Source organism: Bombus pyrosoma, linkage group LG4 (genome assembly GCF_014825855.1).
Source record: "Bombus pyrosoma isolate SC7728 linkage group LG4, ASM1482585v1, whole genome shotgun sequence".
Lineage (NCBI taxonomy): Eukaryota > Metazoa > Arthropoda > Insecta > Hymenoptera > Apidae > Bombus > Bombus pyrosoma.
Window position 1 is genome coordinate 8,185,966 of NC_057773.1, and position 15,824 is coordinate 8,201,789.

At 41.9% G+C, this 15,824-nt stretch overlaps 1 protein-coding gene across 28 annotated transcripts in view; it reads left to right on the forward strand.

Moving 5' to 3' along the window:
• The window catches only part of LOC122566597 (ankyrin-3-like), a 94,909-nt gene that overhangs the window by 67,330 nt on the left and 11,755 nt on the right, over positions 1 to 15,824 (forward strand). For 21 of the 28 annotated variants that reach the window (XR_006316574.1, XR_006316575.1, XM_043724082.1 and 18 more), the window contains one exon: positions 1,322 to 15,652. The exons of 4 other annotated variants lie outside the window; for them this stretch is intronic. Coding sequence is in view for 22 of the 24 variants with exons in the window: in XM_043724082.1 (XP_043580017.1) it covers positions 1,322 to 15,652 (14,331 nt within the window). In the remaining 2 variants the exon portion in view is untranslated. The remainder of the gene's footprint in view (positions 1 to 1,321; positions 15,653 to 15,824) is intronic. 3 more of the 28 variants (XM_043724085.1, XM_043724095.1, XM_043724087.1) reach the window with 3 other exon arrangements.

Genomic DNA, 15,824 nt, shown 5'->3' on the forward strand with positions numbered 1-15,824 from the left:
ACCAATGTCCTTCATTTTCAATATTTCACACATGATCTTTCAATTTGTATTTCTTTCAATAAATTGAAAACATCATCTGTTTTTCATAAAAGTTTTGCTCTATTCTTGGTTTTATTATGATTTTCGCTATGTACTATACACCGCTACAAATAAATTCTTAACTACTTGCTTGTTATTTCCAAAACAATAATTTGAACCATAAAGTCAAGAGCAGTAATTATTGTTTTGGAAATATTTTTTATCAGAAATCATTACTTACAATGTTATTATTGATCAGATATATTTTTTGATATTAGAATCTAGGTGATTTTTGAAAGTATAGCACTGCATTGACTCTGGACACGATTCACATCTGTGAAAGTTGTTAACTCTATGAAACATTGTTGGCACTAGAACATTTACCTCTTTTACTTTGTCATCTTTTTACTTTATCATCTTTTACTTTCACTCACAGGTTCTGGAGGGCTGATGCGGATTCCTTCAAATTTATCAGCTTGCTTTTATTTCAATTACGTAATGAATTATTTATTTTATCGCCTCTCAATTACATCTCATATCTACTGTATTATAATTCGAACTCTCAGTGTCTTCACTTAATGATCCACTAATAGTCTTCTATTTCTTCGACACATCCCATTAATTTGTTTCAGCAAGGTTTTGCTGCAAATTTTTAGCGTTGCATGAGTGGCCAAATTTGTGTGGCCTAATTGTGCGGACGCACAGAGCAGCTGTCATTGTCGTATACACTTATTCCGACATTCTTATCTGAAAAATAACACATTTTCATAAAAAATTTATGGTGAAAATTCACACTAAAAATTTGTATGGACAATGGTGAAACTTGTTATTCCAAAAATACAAACGAGATAAACTCACGCCATTTAATAGTTCTTTTTTTCATTACGATTCAATTCGCTATTCGTAAATATCAATAATATCGTAAATTTTAATTGTTGTAGCGTTAAAGTTATGCACCACCGTCGACTTGACGCGATTGATATGTATTCACAAATTAAACTTGGAATTTCTAAAGAATACATAGTTCCTTTCTTGCAGCATTTTAATGCTTATTATTTTTATTTTTTATTAGATTGTTATTTGTTTAAATATAAGTGTAATCATTCGATGGAAAGATGGCTGCTCTATAGCACACACGTACCACGCACAAAACCACACGAGAGTCTAACCGCTGTTCTCAAAGAGCAATATCGAGCGAGCCGGCTTACACTAATGATGACGAAATGAAATAAAACAAACAAATGTGTTCTTCCTATTTTGCAACGTTTACAGATGCCTAAAATATGTAATAATTAATTAACAGGTGTAATAGCAGACGCAGAGAAAAAGAAGGAGAAGTTAGCGAAGGAAGGGTGGTCGGTGGTTTGTGATGATGATGCGCGGGACAATAAAGAGGCAAGAGGTGCTATAGTTCAAAGTTTTGTTAGGGATCAATTCGTTGACAAAGAGCCTAAGGATAAGGTCGTTAAGTCCGATGAAAAACTAATTGTCGATCGAACGCCAGTTATCGAACCACCGATAATTAAACAACGTTACATTCGCGATGGGAAGGGAGATGCGATTATCGCATCGAAAACTATAGTTTCAGCCATCGACGATAAGACGCAACTACCAGTGATTACTCAGACTATCACGATTAAAGAGATAGATCAAACGATACCCACAGACACAGCGACGATCTCCAATGGTAAACAGATTATCATAAGCAAAAAGGAAATGCTGTCTAAAGAAGGTAAGGAAATTGATGAAAAACTAACAACTCCTAGCATAAGTATTAAAAAACAAGGTGTAAAATTGCCAGAAAAAGCTAAAGAAGTTCCACAAGACGAACAGAAGCAAGAATTGCCGAAAGAGGCTGTTGCCAAGACTAACATTCCAAAAGAAGCGAAACCTGCGATTGATAAGCAAATATCTGCTTATGAGACCGTTTACAATGTTCAGTATCCATCTACACAGCCAGACGAGAAGCCAAAAGATAAGAGCGGAGGCATACTCTCAGGCATTTTCAAGGGATCCAAACTTAAGAAGAGCAAGTCGAAAGGGTCGAAGGACACGTCCTTGGACAGTGGCGACGAAGAAATAAAAGTACCAGTGCCTACAGCTACGGAACATCAAACGCAGCAACCTACTTTCGTTTCATATGATACACACGTAGATTACAAACCTATCGAAGCGAGCGTGTTACCTGACGTTAAATTGGCTACCATGCAATTTTTAGATGACTCCAGGCGCAGTGATTTGAATGTACACGTACCTGATATCGCAGTGAGCTCGACTCAAATCGAGAGAAGGGAGGTGAAAGAGGAACCGAAAGTAACGGTCAAAGAATCAGATGATCGTACTGGAACCATGGCAAGTGATGCAAGCGACCAAGAGAAAGAGAAGGGTGGTGGTTTCTTTGGTATATTTAAGAGCCCTAAATCAAAAGAGAAAAAGTTAAAGAAAAGCAAGGAAGCATCATTCGACAGTGGTGACGAAGAACTTCGAATCGCCACAGAGAAATTCTTGGACGATACACGAAAGATTGCTGAAACTACCATTGTTCCTTCTGCTCCTAAAGTCGACACGAAACAAGACCTGCATACGTTTTCGTCGTCGGTTCATTACGAGGAAGATACACCTAAAGATAAAATAAACGGACACTCATATGATATCTCGGAAGTAAAAAAGAAATTAGACACAGATAGAAGTACTCCTCACAAAGAAATGAATGGAAAATCAGATATTAAGAAACATAAAGACCAGAAAGAACACAGCGTGGAAAGGTATACCGGTAAGCCAGAAGCAAAGCTAGAATCACCGGATAAACAAAAAGAAGATGAAAGGGAAATAGATGAGGAAGGTAAAGATAAGAGCGGTGGATTCTTTGGCATGTTCAAGAGTCCAAAACTGAAAAGTAAAAAGAGAAGTTCATCCAGAGAGAAGAATTCATCTAAAGAAGCATCCTTCGACAGTGGAGATGAAGAAACACGACAATTGACAGCCACTTTCTTGGACGACACTAAAAAGATTGCAGACAGTCTGCATCATGAAGATTGGAAACCAATTCCTGAAAAAGTAACAACTGATACGGCCCCTGATGAATCTGCAGACTCTGCAGATAAAGACAAGGGAAGTGGAATCTTCAGCAAATTCCGAAGTCCAAAATTGACTAGAGCATCGCGAAGCAGGTCCCGGGAAAAGAGCACTTCACCGCAAGAACCAGTAACAAGTCCAGATAGTTCAATCCGAGAAGCTACTGCGAAATTCCTAGAAGATACAAGAAACCTTGCAAATCTATCATTCGATGTACCAGACAAAGTAGACGATGCGAAGAAAGCGAAAGAGAAAATAACAATAGAAATCACGGAAGATGTTGATGATACCAAGAAGAAAATATCATCAGGAATAGATGTAATTGTAGATGGCACAGAGACAGCAAAAGATAAAGCTGCGAAAGAAGCTAAGAAAGCCAAGGAAAAGACAGGTGGATTTTTATCTGGATTATTCAAAGGTACAAAACACGCTGCAGATGAAGCTACTGAAGAACTCAAGGATGCTCTTGATGAAACAAAGAAAGAAGTCCTTGAAGGAAAAGATAGTGCACGGGAAGTGGTAGAAGGGAAATTGAAAGATCTCGACGCTACAAAAGACAAAGCAGTTTCAGAAGCAAAGCAAGGGCAGGAAAAGATCACGATTGTTGTAAAAGACACTAAAGATGCGATTAGTAAAAAGGTATCTGAGGCTGCGCAGCAAGTTTCGGATACCGGTAAAGCTGTTGGTGAAAAGGTAGCTGATGGAGGAAAGCGAGTCACAGAAAAGGTAGATACTATCATACATGGTGTGACTGATAGCGTGGACGCTACAAAGGACAAAACAGCTGCATACTCAAAAGATGTTAAAGACGCAATTGTAACAGGTGCTAAAGACGCTAAAGATACGGTTATAATGGGTGCAAAAGAAGCGGAGCATAAAGTAAGTGAAAAAGTAACCGATGGAACGCAGAAAGTAACCGACACTGGTAAAGTAGTTTCCGGTAAAGTAGTCGAAGGAGTAAAGGATGTTGAGATAAAAGCAGAATCAGCTACACGAGGCGTGATTGACGGCGCAAAGGCAACGAAAGATAAAGTAACTAAAGAGATTAAAGAAGATACTGAAATAGCGAAAGAAAAGATATCATCTGGAATAGATACAGTGGTAGACGGTGCAGCAGCAACAAAGGATAAGGCTGCAAAAGAAGCTAAAAAGGCCAAGGAAAAGACTGGTGGCTTCCTTTCAGGATTTTTCAGAAGTGCAAAGCACGCGGCAGATGAAGTTTCTGAAGACGTCAAAGACTTCGTCGATGAAAGAAAGAAGGAGGCTGCAGAAGAGACAGCTCGTGCTCGTGAGAAAACAGCAGCAAAGTTAAAGGACGCTGATGCAGCGAAGGATAAAGCTGTTGCAGAAGCAAAGGCCGCGAAGGACAAAGTTACAGCTACTGTGAAGGATGCTAAAGACGCAGTAGATGAAAAAGTATCAGAAGCTGCAGAGAAACTGTCTGATGCTGAGAAAGTGTTTGGCAAAAAGACAGCTGATGAACTGACGCGTATCGAAGAAAAAGTTGATGGCGCGATCCATGTTGTGGTTGATGGCGTAGTAACAACGAAGGAAAAGGCAGCTGCGACAGCGAAGGATGCTAAAGACACAGTTGCAGCAGGTGCAAAAGATGCAAAAACTAAAGTAATAACAGTTGCGAAAGATACAAAGGATACAGTAAGTGAAGGGATTACAGGTGGCGTTGAAAAGGTGAAAGATACAGGCAAAGCTGTCACTGATAAAATTGTTCAGCAAGCAAAGGACGCGGAGGCAAAAGCTGAAGCTGCTGCAAGAAGTGTGGCTGAAGATGCTAAAGCAACAAAAGACAAAGTAGCGAAAGAAGTTAAAGAAGATACTGAAGCAGTAAAACATAAGATAGCATCCGGAATAGACTCAGCAGCAGATACTGCAGCGGCAGCGAAAGATAAGGCTGCTAAAGAAGCTAAAAAAGCTAAAGAAAAGACCGGTGGTTTTCTCTCTGGTCTATTCAAAGGTGCAAAACATTCTGTAGATGAAGTTTCAGACGACGTTAAAGAGTTCCTTGAGGAAACGAAGAGGGAAGCATCAGAAGAGAAAGACCGTCTACGTGCTGCTACAGACGCAAAATTGAAAGATGTAGAAGCAGCGAAAGATAAAGCATCTGCAGATGCTAAAGATGCAAAAGACAAGCTTGCAACCGCTGCGAAAGATACTAAAGACGCATTATTCACAAAAGTGTCTGATGCTACGCACAAGGTATCAGATGCAGGTAAAACTGTTGGTGAGAAAGTAAGTGATGAACTGAAAAGAGCTGAAGAGAAAACTGAAAGTGTAGCTCGGGGAGTGGTCGATGGAGCAAAAGAGGTGAAAGACAAAGCCGCTACAGATATGAAAGACGCAAAAGGAAAAGTTCTAACTGCTTCGAAGGACATCAAGGATGAAGTCAGCGACAAAGTAGTTGAAGGTGCACAGAAAGTAGCTGACACTAGTAAAGCAGTTGGTGACAAAGTAGCTGAAGGAGTGAAAAGTGCAGAAGCGAAGGTTGAGGCATCAGCGAAAGGAGTAAGTGATAGTGCAAAGGAAACGAAAGACAAGGTTGCAAAAGAAATTAAAGAAGATGTCGACACTGTAAAGCAGAAGGTATCTTCTGGTATTGATGGAGTTGCAGATAGCGCCGCAGCTGCGAAGGATAAAGCTAGCAAGGACGCAAAGAAAGCAAAAGAGAAGGCAGGTGGTTTCTTCTCGGGTATCTTCAAGAGCGCAAAACACGCGGCAGATGAAGTTTCTGAAGACGTCAAAGACTTCGTTGATGAAAGGAAGAAGGAGGCCGCAGAAGAGACAGCTCGTGCTCGTGAGAAAACGGCAGGAAAGTTAAAGGACATTGATGCAGCGAAGGATAAAGCTGTTACAGAAGCAAAGACCGCGAAGGATAAAGCTGTTGCAGAAGCAAAGGCCGCGAAGGACAAAGTAACAGCTACTGTGAAGGATGCTAAAGACGCAGTAGATGAAAAAGTATCGGAAGCTGCAGAGAAACTGTCTGATGCTGAGAAAGTGTTTGGCAAAAAGACAGCTGACGAAGTGACGCGTATTGAAGAAAAAGTGGATGGCGCGATCCATGTTGTGGTTGATGGCGTAGTAACAACAAAGGAAAAGGCAGCTGCGACAGCGAAGGATGCTAAAGACACAGTTGCAGCAGGTGCAAAAGATGCAAAAACTAAAGTAATAACAGTTGCGAAAGATACAAAGGATACAGTAAGTGAAGGGATTACAGGTGGCGTTGAAAAGGTGAAAGATACAGGCAAAGCTGTCACTGATAAAATTATTCAGCAAGCAAAGGACGCGGAGGCAAAAGCTGAAGCTGCTGCAAGAAGTGTGGCTGAAGATGCTAAAGCAACAAAAGATAAAGTAGCGAAAGAAGTTAAAGATGATACTGAAGCAGCAAAACATAAGATAGCATCCGGAATAGACTCAGCAGCAGATACTGCAGCGGCAGCGAAAGATAAAGCTGCTAAAGAAGCTAAAAAAGCTAAAGAAAAGACCGGTGGTTTTCTCTCTGGTCTATTCAAAGGTGCAAAACATTCTGTAGATGAAGTTTCAGACGACGTTGAAGAGTTCCTTGAGGAAACGAAGAGGGAAGCATCAGAAGAGAAAGACCGTCTACGTGCTGCTGCAGACGCAAAATTGAAAGATGTAGAAGCAGCGAAAGATAAAGCATCTGCAGATGCTAGAGATGCAAAAGACAAGCTTGCAACCGCTGCGAAAGATACTAAAGACGCACTATTCACAAAAGTGTCTGATGCTACGCACAAGGTGTCAGATGCAGGTAAAACTGTTGGTGAAAAAGTAAGTGATGAACTGAAAAGAGCTGAAGAGAAAACTGAAAGTGTAGCTCGGGGAATGGTCGATGGAGCAAAAGAGGTGAAAGACAAAGCCGCTACAGATATGAAAGACGCAAAAGGAAAAGTTCTAACTGCTTCGAAGGACATCAAGGATGAAGTCAGCGACAAAGTAGCTGAAGGTGCACAGAAAGTAGCTGACACCAGTAAAGCAGTTGGTGACAAAGTAGTTGAAGGTGTGAAAAGTGTAGAAGCGAAGGTTGAGGCATCAGCGAAAGGAGTAAGTGATGGTGCAAGGGAAACGAAAGACAAGGTTGCAAAAGAAATTAAAGAAGGTGCCGACACTGTAAAGCAGAAGGTAACTTCTGGTATGGATGGAGTTGCAGATAGCGCCACAGCTGCGAAGGATAAAGCTAGCAAGGACGCAAAGAAAGCAAAAGAGAAGGCAGGTGGTTTCTTCTCGGGCATCTTCAAGAGCGCAAAACACGCGGCAGATGAAGTTTCTGAAGACGTCAAAGACTTCGTCGATGAAAGGAAAAAGGAGGCTGCAGAAGAGACAGCTCGTGCCCGTGAGAAAACGGCAGGAAAGTTAAAGGACGTTGATGCAGCAAAGGATAAAGCTGTTGCAGAAGCAAAGGCGGCGAAGGATAAAGCTGTTGCAGAAGCAAAGGCTGCAAAGGATAAAGCTGTTGCAGAAGCAAAGGCCGCGAAGGACAAAGTAACAGCTACTGTGAAGGATGCTAAAGACGCAGTAGATGAAAAAGTATCGGAAGCTGCAGAGAAACTGTCTGATGCTGAGAAAGTGTTTGGCAAAAAGACAGCTGATGAACTGACGCGTATCGAAGAAAAAGTTGATGGCGCGATCCATGTTGTGGTTGATGGCGTAGTAACAACAAAGGAAAAGGCAGCTGCGACAGCGAAGGATGCTAAAGACACAGTTGCAGCAGGAGCAAAAGATGCAAAAACTAAAGTAATAACAGTTGCGAAAGATACAAAGGACACAGTAAGTGAAGGAATTACAGGTGGCGTTGAAAAGGTGAAAGATACAGGCAAAGCTGTCACTGATAAAATTGTTCAGCAAGCAAAGGACGCGGAGGCAAAAGCTGAAGCTGCTGCAAGAAGTGTGGCTGAAGATGCTAAAGCAGCAAAAGATAAAGTAGCGAAAGAAGTTAAAGATGATACTGAAGCAGTAAAACATAAGGTAGCATCCGGAATAGACTCAGCAGCAGATACTGCAGCGGCAGCGAAAGATAAGGCTGCTAAGGAAGCTAAAAAAGCCAAGGAAAAGGCCGGCGGTTTTCTCTCTGGTCTATTCAAGGGTGCAAAACATACAACAGATGAAGTTGCAGACGATGTTACAGGGTTCCTTGAGGAAAGAAAGAGAGAATCTTCAGAAGAAAAAGCTCTTGCGCACGCAGCAATGGAAAAGAAGATCGAAGATGTGGCTGAAGCGACAGATAAAGCAGTTGCAGGAATTAAAGGCACAGCAGGTAAGATCGTGACCTCCGCGAAAGACGCGAAGGATAAAGTTGCAACGGAAATACAGTATACGGGAGAAAAGGTGGAATCTGCATCTCGAGAAATAGGTGATAGTGCAAAGGCAGCTAAAGACAAGGTGGTTACTGATATGAAAGACGTGAAAGACGAAACGTCAATAGCTGTAAAGGATATTAAGGATAAAATCAGCGAGAAAGTAGCTGACAGCTCACAGAAGGTAATAGACACTGGCAAGAAGATAGAAGAAAAGATCGCAACCAGTACAAAAACAGCTGGCGATAAAGCAAAAGCATCTGCTCACGAAGTAGCTGAAAATGCAAAATTAGCGAAAGAAAAACTGGAAAAAGAAGTTAGAGAAGATACAGCTGCAATGAAACAAAAGATTTCATCAGGTATAGATACGGTTGCAGATGGTGCAGACACAGCAAAGGAAAAGATCACGAAAGAAGCAAAGAAAACTAAGGAAAAAGGTGGAGGTTTCCTCTCGGGCCTGTTCAAAGGAGCAAAACACGCAGCTGAAGAGGTCTCCGAAGAGGTGAAGGAATTCTATGATGAAACAAAGAAAGACGCAACTGAAGAAGAAGCACGTGCTCGTGCTTCTATGGAAAAAACTCTAAAAGATGTCGATCTCGCAAAAGATAAAGCAGTTGCAGAAGTGAAAGATACAAAAGCTAAGATAGCAACAGCTGTAAAAGACACCAAAGGTAAGGCCACTGACACTGTATCTGATGGTGTCCAAGCAGTGAAAGATATTGGTAAAACTGTGGGTGATAAGATAGTAGATAGTACAAAACAGGCAGAAGCTAAAGCTGAAGCTGCTGCTTACAAGGTAGCTGATGATGCCAAAGCAGCGAAAGACAAAGTTGTTGCAGACGTAAAGGATACTACAGAGACGATAACAACTACAGCAAAGGACACGAAAGATAAAATCTCGGAGAAAACATCAGAAGGAGCAGAGAAAGTATCAGCCATTACCAAAACTATCGGTGAGAAAGTTGTAGATGGTGTGGAGAAAGCTAAAAGCAAAACAGACACAGTTGTTCATGGATTAGCAGAGGACGCAAAAGTAATGAAAGATAAAGGATCCAAGGAAATTAAAGATGACGCCAATGCCGTGAAACAGACAGTTTCTTCTGGAATAGGCGTTGTAGCAGACAGTGTTGCTGTAGCTAAAGACAAAGCAGCCAAAGATGCTAAGAAAGCTAAAGAGAAGGGTAGCGGCTTCCTAAACGGGTTGTTTAAAAGTGCGAAGCAAGCGGCTGATGACGTTTCAGTAGACGTTAAAGACTTTCTCGAAGAAGCAAAGAGAGAAGCCTCTGAAGAAAAAGCTCGTGCTCACGAAGCAATGGAAAAGAAGATTGAAGATATGGCTGCAGCAAAAGACAAGACAGCTACAGAAATACAGGATACGAAGGACAAAGTAGCAACTGCTGTAAAAGATGCTAAGGTTACAGTTGGTGAAAAAGTATCTGAAGCTGCGCAAAAGGTGTCAGATGCTGGCAAAGCTGCTGGCGAAAAAGTAATCGATGGTGTGAAACGAGTTGAAGAACAAGTAGATACTAAAGTTCATGATGTGGCTGACAGCGTAGTATTAGCAAAGGATAAGACTGCTGCTGAGATTCAGGACGCTAAAGATAAAATGACGACGATTGCTAAGGACAAAGTGGACAAAGTCAGCGAAAAAGTGATCGACGGTAAGCAAAAAGTGACAGATACTGATAAAGCATTAAAAGAAGGCATCGTGGATGGTGTTAAAAAGGTTGACGATAAAGTGGAAGCAATTGCAGAAGAGGTAGTGGGTGGCGCTAAAGCTGCAAAAGATAAAGTAGTCACGGATGTTAAGAAAGATGCTGAAACTGTAAAGCAGAAAGTATCTTCAGGAGTAGATACAGTTGCAGATAGTGTAACATCTGCTAAGGACAAAGCTACGAAAGAAGCTAAAAAAGCCAAGGAGAAGACTGGCGGTTTCTTTTCTGGTTTATTTAAGGGTGTAAAGCATGCAGCAGATGAAATGTCCGAAGACGTCAAAGAATTCGTGGATGAAACGAAGAAAGAAGCTGTCGAGGAAGAAGCTCGTGCTCGTGAAGCAGCAGCAGAGAAATTAAAAGACATCGACACAGCGAAAGATAAGGGAATCGCAGTTGTGAAGGATACGAAGGACAAAGTGGTAACAGGAGTAAAAGACACCAAGGATAAAGTTAGCGATAAAGTTTCTGAAGCTACACAAAAAGTATCCGATACTGGCAAAACTGTCGGCGAAAAAGTAACAGACAGTATCAAACATATTGAAACAGTTGCAGGTGCTACTGTTCACCAAGTAGCAGATGGTGCAAAAGCAGCGAAGGATAAAGTGACGACCGATGTAAAGGATGTTAAAGATAAAGTGGCAATTGATGTAAAGGATATTAAAGACAAAACTGCTGCGACTGCAAAGGATACTAAAGACAAAATTGCTGAGAAAGTAGTTGAGAGTGCGCAAAAGGTCTCAGACGCTGGTAAAGCTGTCGGATATAAAGTTGCAGATGACGCAGGAAAAGCCAAGGATAAAGTTGAAGCAGTTGCTCATGAAATAGCAACTGAGACGAAAGAAGTAAAAGGGAAAGTGTCTAAAGAAGTTCGCGATGACGCTGAAACTGTGAAACAGAAAGTATCAGGAGCAGTAGATACAGTAGCAGATACTGTACCAGCTGCGAAAGACAAAGTTGTTAAGGAAGCAAAGAAAGCTAAAGAAAAAGGTAGCGGTTTCCTTTCTGGATTGTTCAAGGGAACAAAACACACTGCGGATGAAATTTCTGGAGACGTTAAGGACTTCCTCGAAGAAACTAAGAGGGAATCCTCTGAAGAAAAAGCTCTTGCACACGCAGCAATGGAAAAGAAGATCGAAGATATGGCTGGAACGAAAGATAATGCAGTTACTGGAGTTAAACACACAACAGAGAAAATTGTGGCCTCCGTCAAAGACACAAAGGATGATGTTGGGGCGAAAATTTCTGGTGGCTTGCAGAAAGTATCAGATGCTGGTGCAGCTATTGGTGATAAAACAACAGAAGCAACTCATGAAGTAACGGATGAAGCTAAATTAGTGAAAGACAAAGTAGCTTCAGACCTGAGGGATGCTAAGGAGACAGTAACAACCACTGCAAAGGACACAAAAGATAAAATCACAGAGAAAGTATCAGAAGGAATACGAAAAATATCAGATACTACCAAGGTCATTGGCGAGAAGATTGTTGATGGGGTACAAAAAGTTGAAGATAAAACGGTCACTGTTACTCACGGTATTACTGATGGCGCAAAGGCAGCAAAAGACAAAGCTGCTAAAGAAGTCAAGGAAGATGCTGAAGCAGTAAAGCAAAAGGCATCATCTAGTATAGATGCAGTCGTAGAAGGTACAGAGGCAGCAAAGGACAAGACTGCGAAAGAAGCTAAGAAAGCCAAGGAGAAGACTGGCGGTTTCTTTTCTGGTTTATTTAAGGGTGTAAAACATGCAGCAGATGAAATGTCCGAAGACGTCAAAGAATTCGTGGATGAAACAAAGAAAGAAGCAGTCGAGGAGGAAACCCGTGCTCGTGAAGCAGCAGCAGAGAAATTAAAAGACATTGACGCAGCGAAAGATAAAGCAGCTGCAGGATTAAGAGACGCAAAAGATAAGGTTGCAACTGCTGCGAAGGATACCAAGGACACAATGTTTACTAAAGTATCATATACCACGCAAAAGGTATCAGACGTAAGCCACGCTGCTGGTGAAAAGGTAGCTGATGGAGTGAAACAGGCTGAGGAGAAAACCGGAAGTGCAGCTCGAGGAATAGTCGATGCCACAAAGGAGATGAAAGATAAAGTAGCAGCGGATGTGAAAGATGCTAAGGATAAAACTGCTGCAGCCGCAAAGGACGCTAAAGATAAAATTTCTGAGAAGATAATTGGAGGTGCACAAATGGTAGCGGACTCCGGTAAAGCCGTTGGAGACAAAGTTACAGGTGGAGCAGAAAAAGCCAAGGATAAAGTTGAGATAGTCGGCCATGAAATAGTAACTGAGACGAAACAAATGAAAGACAAAGTATCTAAGGAAATTCAAGACGACGCTGAAGCAGTAAAACAGAAAGTTTCATCAGGAGCAGCTGCAGTTGTAGATGGAGCTGCCGCGGCAAAAGACAAAGCAGCCAAAGAAGCTAAGAAAGCTAAAGAAAAGGGTAGCGGTTTTCTAACCGGATTGTTTAAGAGTACGAAGCAGGAAGCTGATGACGTCTCAGGAGACGTTAAGGACTTTCTCGAAGAAGCAAAGAGAGAAGCATCTGAAGAAAAAGCTCGTGCTAACGAAGCAATGGAAAAGAAGATTGAAGAAATGGCTGCAGCAAAAGACAAGACAGCTACAGAAATACAGGATACGAAGGACAAAGTAGCAACTGCTGTAAAAGATGCTAAGGTTACAGTTGGTGAGAAAGTATCTGAAGCTGCGCAAAAGGTGTCAGATGCTGGCAAAGCTGCTGGCGAGAAAGTAATCGATGGTGTGAAACGAGTTGAAGAACAAGTAGATACTAAAGTTCATGATGTGGCTGACAGTGCACAAGCAGCGAAGGATAAAGTAGTAACGGATGTGAAAGATGCTGCAGACAAAGCTGCATCTGCTGCCAAAGGTACAAAGGATAAAATCAGCGAAAAAGTAACTGAAGGTACGCAAAAAATCTCAGACAGTGGTAAAATGGTAGGAGAGAAAATAGTGGATGGTGTTAAAATAACTGAACATAAAACAGAAGCAGTAGCGCGCGATATAGCTAGTGGTGTGAAAACAGCTAAAGACAAAGTAGCGACAGACGTTAAAAAAGATGCTGAAGCCATAAAACAAAAAGTTTCTTCCGGAGTAGACACAGCTGCGGACACTGCAGCATCAGCGAAAGACAAGGCTGCGAAAGAAGCTAAGAAAGCTAAGGAAAAAACTGGCGGTTTTTTCTCGAGTTTATTTAAGGGTGTGAAACACGCGGCAGATGAAATGACTGAAGATGTCAAGGAATTCGTTGATGATACTAAGAAAGAAGCTGCTGAAGAAGAAGCTCGCGCACGCGAAGCGCTAGCAGAAAAGGCGAGAGACATCGACGCAGCTAAAGATAAAGCAACTGCGGAATTAAAATCAGTAAAAGATAATGTCAAAACTACTGTAAAAGAAACGAAGGATTCAGTTTCTGAGAAAATATCTGAAGGAGTACATAAAGCATCAGACGTAGGCAAAACTGTAGGTGGAAAAGTTATCGACGGAGTGAATATAGTAGAAGCTAAAACAGAAGCAACCGCACGAGACATTGCTGAAGGTGCTAAAACAGCTAAAGATAAAGTAGTTACTGACGCGAAGGATGCTAAAGATGCAGTTACAACCGCTGCCAAAGACGCCAAAGACAAGGTGAGCAAGAAAGTATCCGAGGATGCACAGAAGGTTACTAGCATTGGTAAAGCAGTTACTGATAAAATAGTTGAAGGAGCCAGGGACACCGAAGCAAAAGTAGAATCAGCTGCGCGAAGCGTGGCTGATGACGCAAAAGCCGCAAAAGATAAGGTTGCTGAAGAGATCAAGGAAGAGACTGAAATGGCAAAACAAAAGATAACATCTGGAATAGACACAGTGGTGGATAGCACAACAGCTGTACAGGATAAGGCTGGAAAGGAAGTTAAAAAAGCTAAAGAAAAGACCGGTGGTTTTCTGTCAGGATTGATCAAAGGTGTCAAACATACAGCAGATGAAGTTTCAGGAGACGTCAAAGAATTCGTTGATGAGACGAAGAAAAAAGCCGCTGAAGAGGAGATGCGTGCTCGTGAAGCACTTGCTAGTAAAGCAAAAGAAGTTGACACGGTAAAACAACAAACTGTTGCTGGTATGGAAGTTACCAAAGACAAAGTTACAGCTGGTGTAAAGGACACCAGGGATAAGGTTATCGAGGGAGCGAAAAGCGTAGAAGCAAAAACAGAAACTGCTGTGCGAGAAGTCGCTGAGGGTGGTAAGGCAACTAAGGATAAAGTAGTTACGGATATAAAAGATGTTGGAGAGAAAGTTTCAACTACTGCAAGGGATACGAAGGACAAAATCAGTCAAAAGGTACTTGGTACTGCATATGCTATATCGGATGCTGGCAAAGCTGTAAGCGTTCAAGCTACTGATGCGGTTAAGAAAACGGAAGAAAAAGTAGGAACAGTTATTCAGGGTACGGCCGATGAAGCGAAAGCAGCGAAAGAAAAATTGGTCACAGAAGTTAAGGAGGATACTTCTATCGTAAAACAAAAGGTCTCATCTGGAGTGGACACGGTCGTGAATGGAGCAAAAACAGCGAAAGACAAAGCTTCGAAGGAGGGTAAAAAGGCCAAGGAAAAAAGTGGAGGCTTCCTTTCTGGCCTCATTAAAAGCGCAAAGCACGCTGCGGATGAAGTATCTGGCGATGTGAAAGAGTTTATTGATGGAACGAAAAAGGAGGCCGTAGAGGAAGAAGCTCATGCCCGAGAGGTGGCGTCTGGAAAAATAAAAGATGTTGATGCTGCTGTGGGTAAATCCGTTGCAGATGCGAGAGCGACCAAGGACAAAGTTCAAACTGGCGTGAAAGAAACTAAAACCATAGTCAGCACGAAGGTGTCTGAGGGTGTACAGAAGGTATCGGATACCGGCAGAGCTGTTGGCGAAAAGGTGTACGATACCGAAAGATCTTTCGGAGAAATGTTACCGAGTCAAGTAGAACAAAGGTACGTCGTAGATAGCAGCCAACGAGAGAGCGGCGTAGCTGCATTTTTAGAAGAAATGAAGCGCGATGCAGCGTGGGACAAAGTACATTTTCAAGACGTTCATTTGTACGAAAACGTCGACACCATGTACGCCAAGCAAGCGAAGCCCGACCCAAGAACTTCAAAACACGGGAGAGACGTGAAATCTACAACAGAAATTGTTACCCCTTTAGTTTTCGGTACACACGATCCTATTTTTGGCGTAGGTTCCGAGGCACAGATCAGACTGTCCGATGTAAGCACTAGAGGCGATGATCGTGTCAGCGAATCGATATCCAAGAAAATATCTCGCATTCCACAAAAAGTTAGTTCCTCGAGAGACCGATTAACTAGCTCCAGTAGTTCGTCGGATAGTTCCAGTAGTACGGTTAGAATAGTAAACGTGATTAGCGAAGTAGAGCACCTCGAGCCTCACACACGACAGACCGTCACCACAGTCGTAAGAAAGTCTGTGCGGACGGCAGCGACCCCACCACCCAGTCCCGCCGAGTACACTGACAGTAGAATCGAAGGTATCTTGCAATAATTGCGTTATCCATATTACATACCAGCTGTGTGTAACATGATTAATTAAGTTGACGCTTTTCTATAACTTATGTTTTGGTAGTCATACCAAAATGGCCAAAGAGGCCATTGCACTCTGTCATTCATAATGAACTCTAACACTTCTGATCTCAATCACTT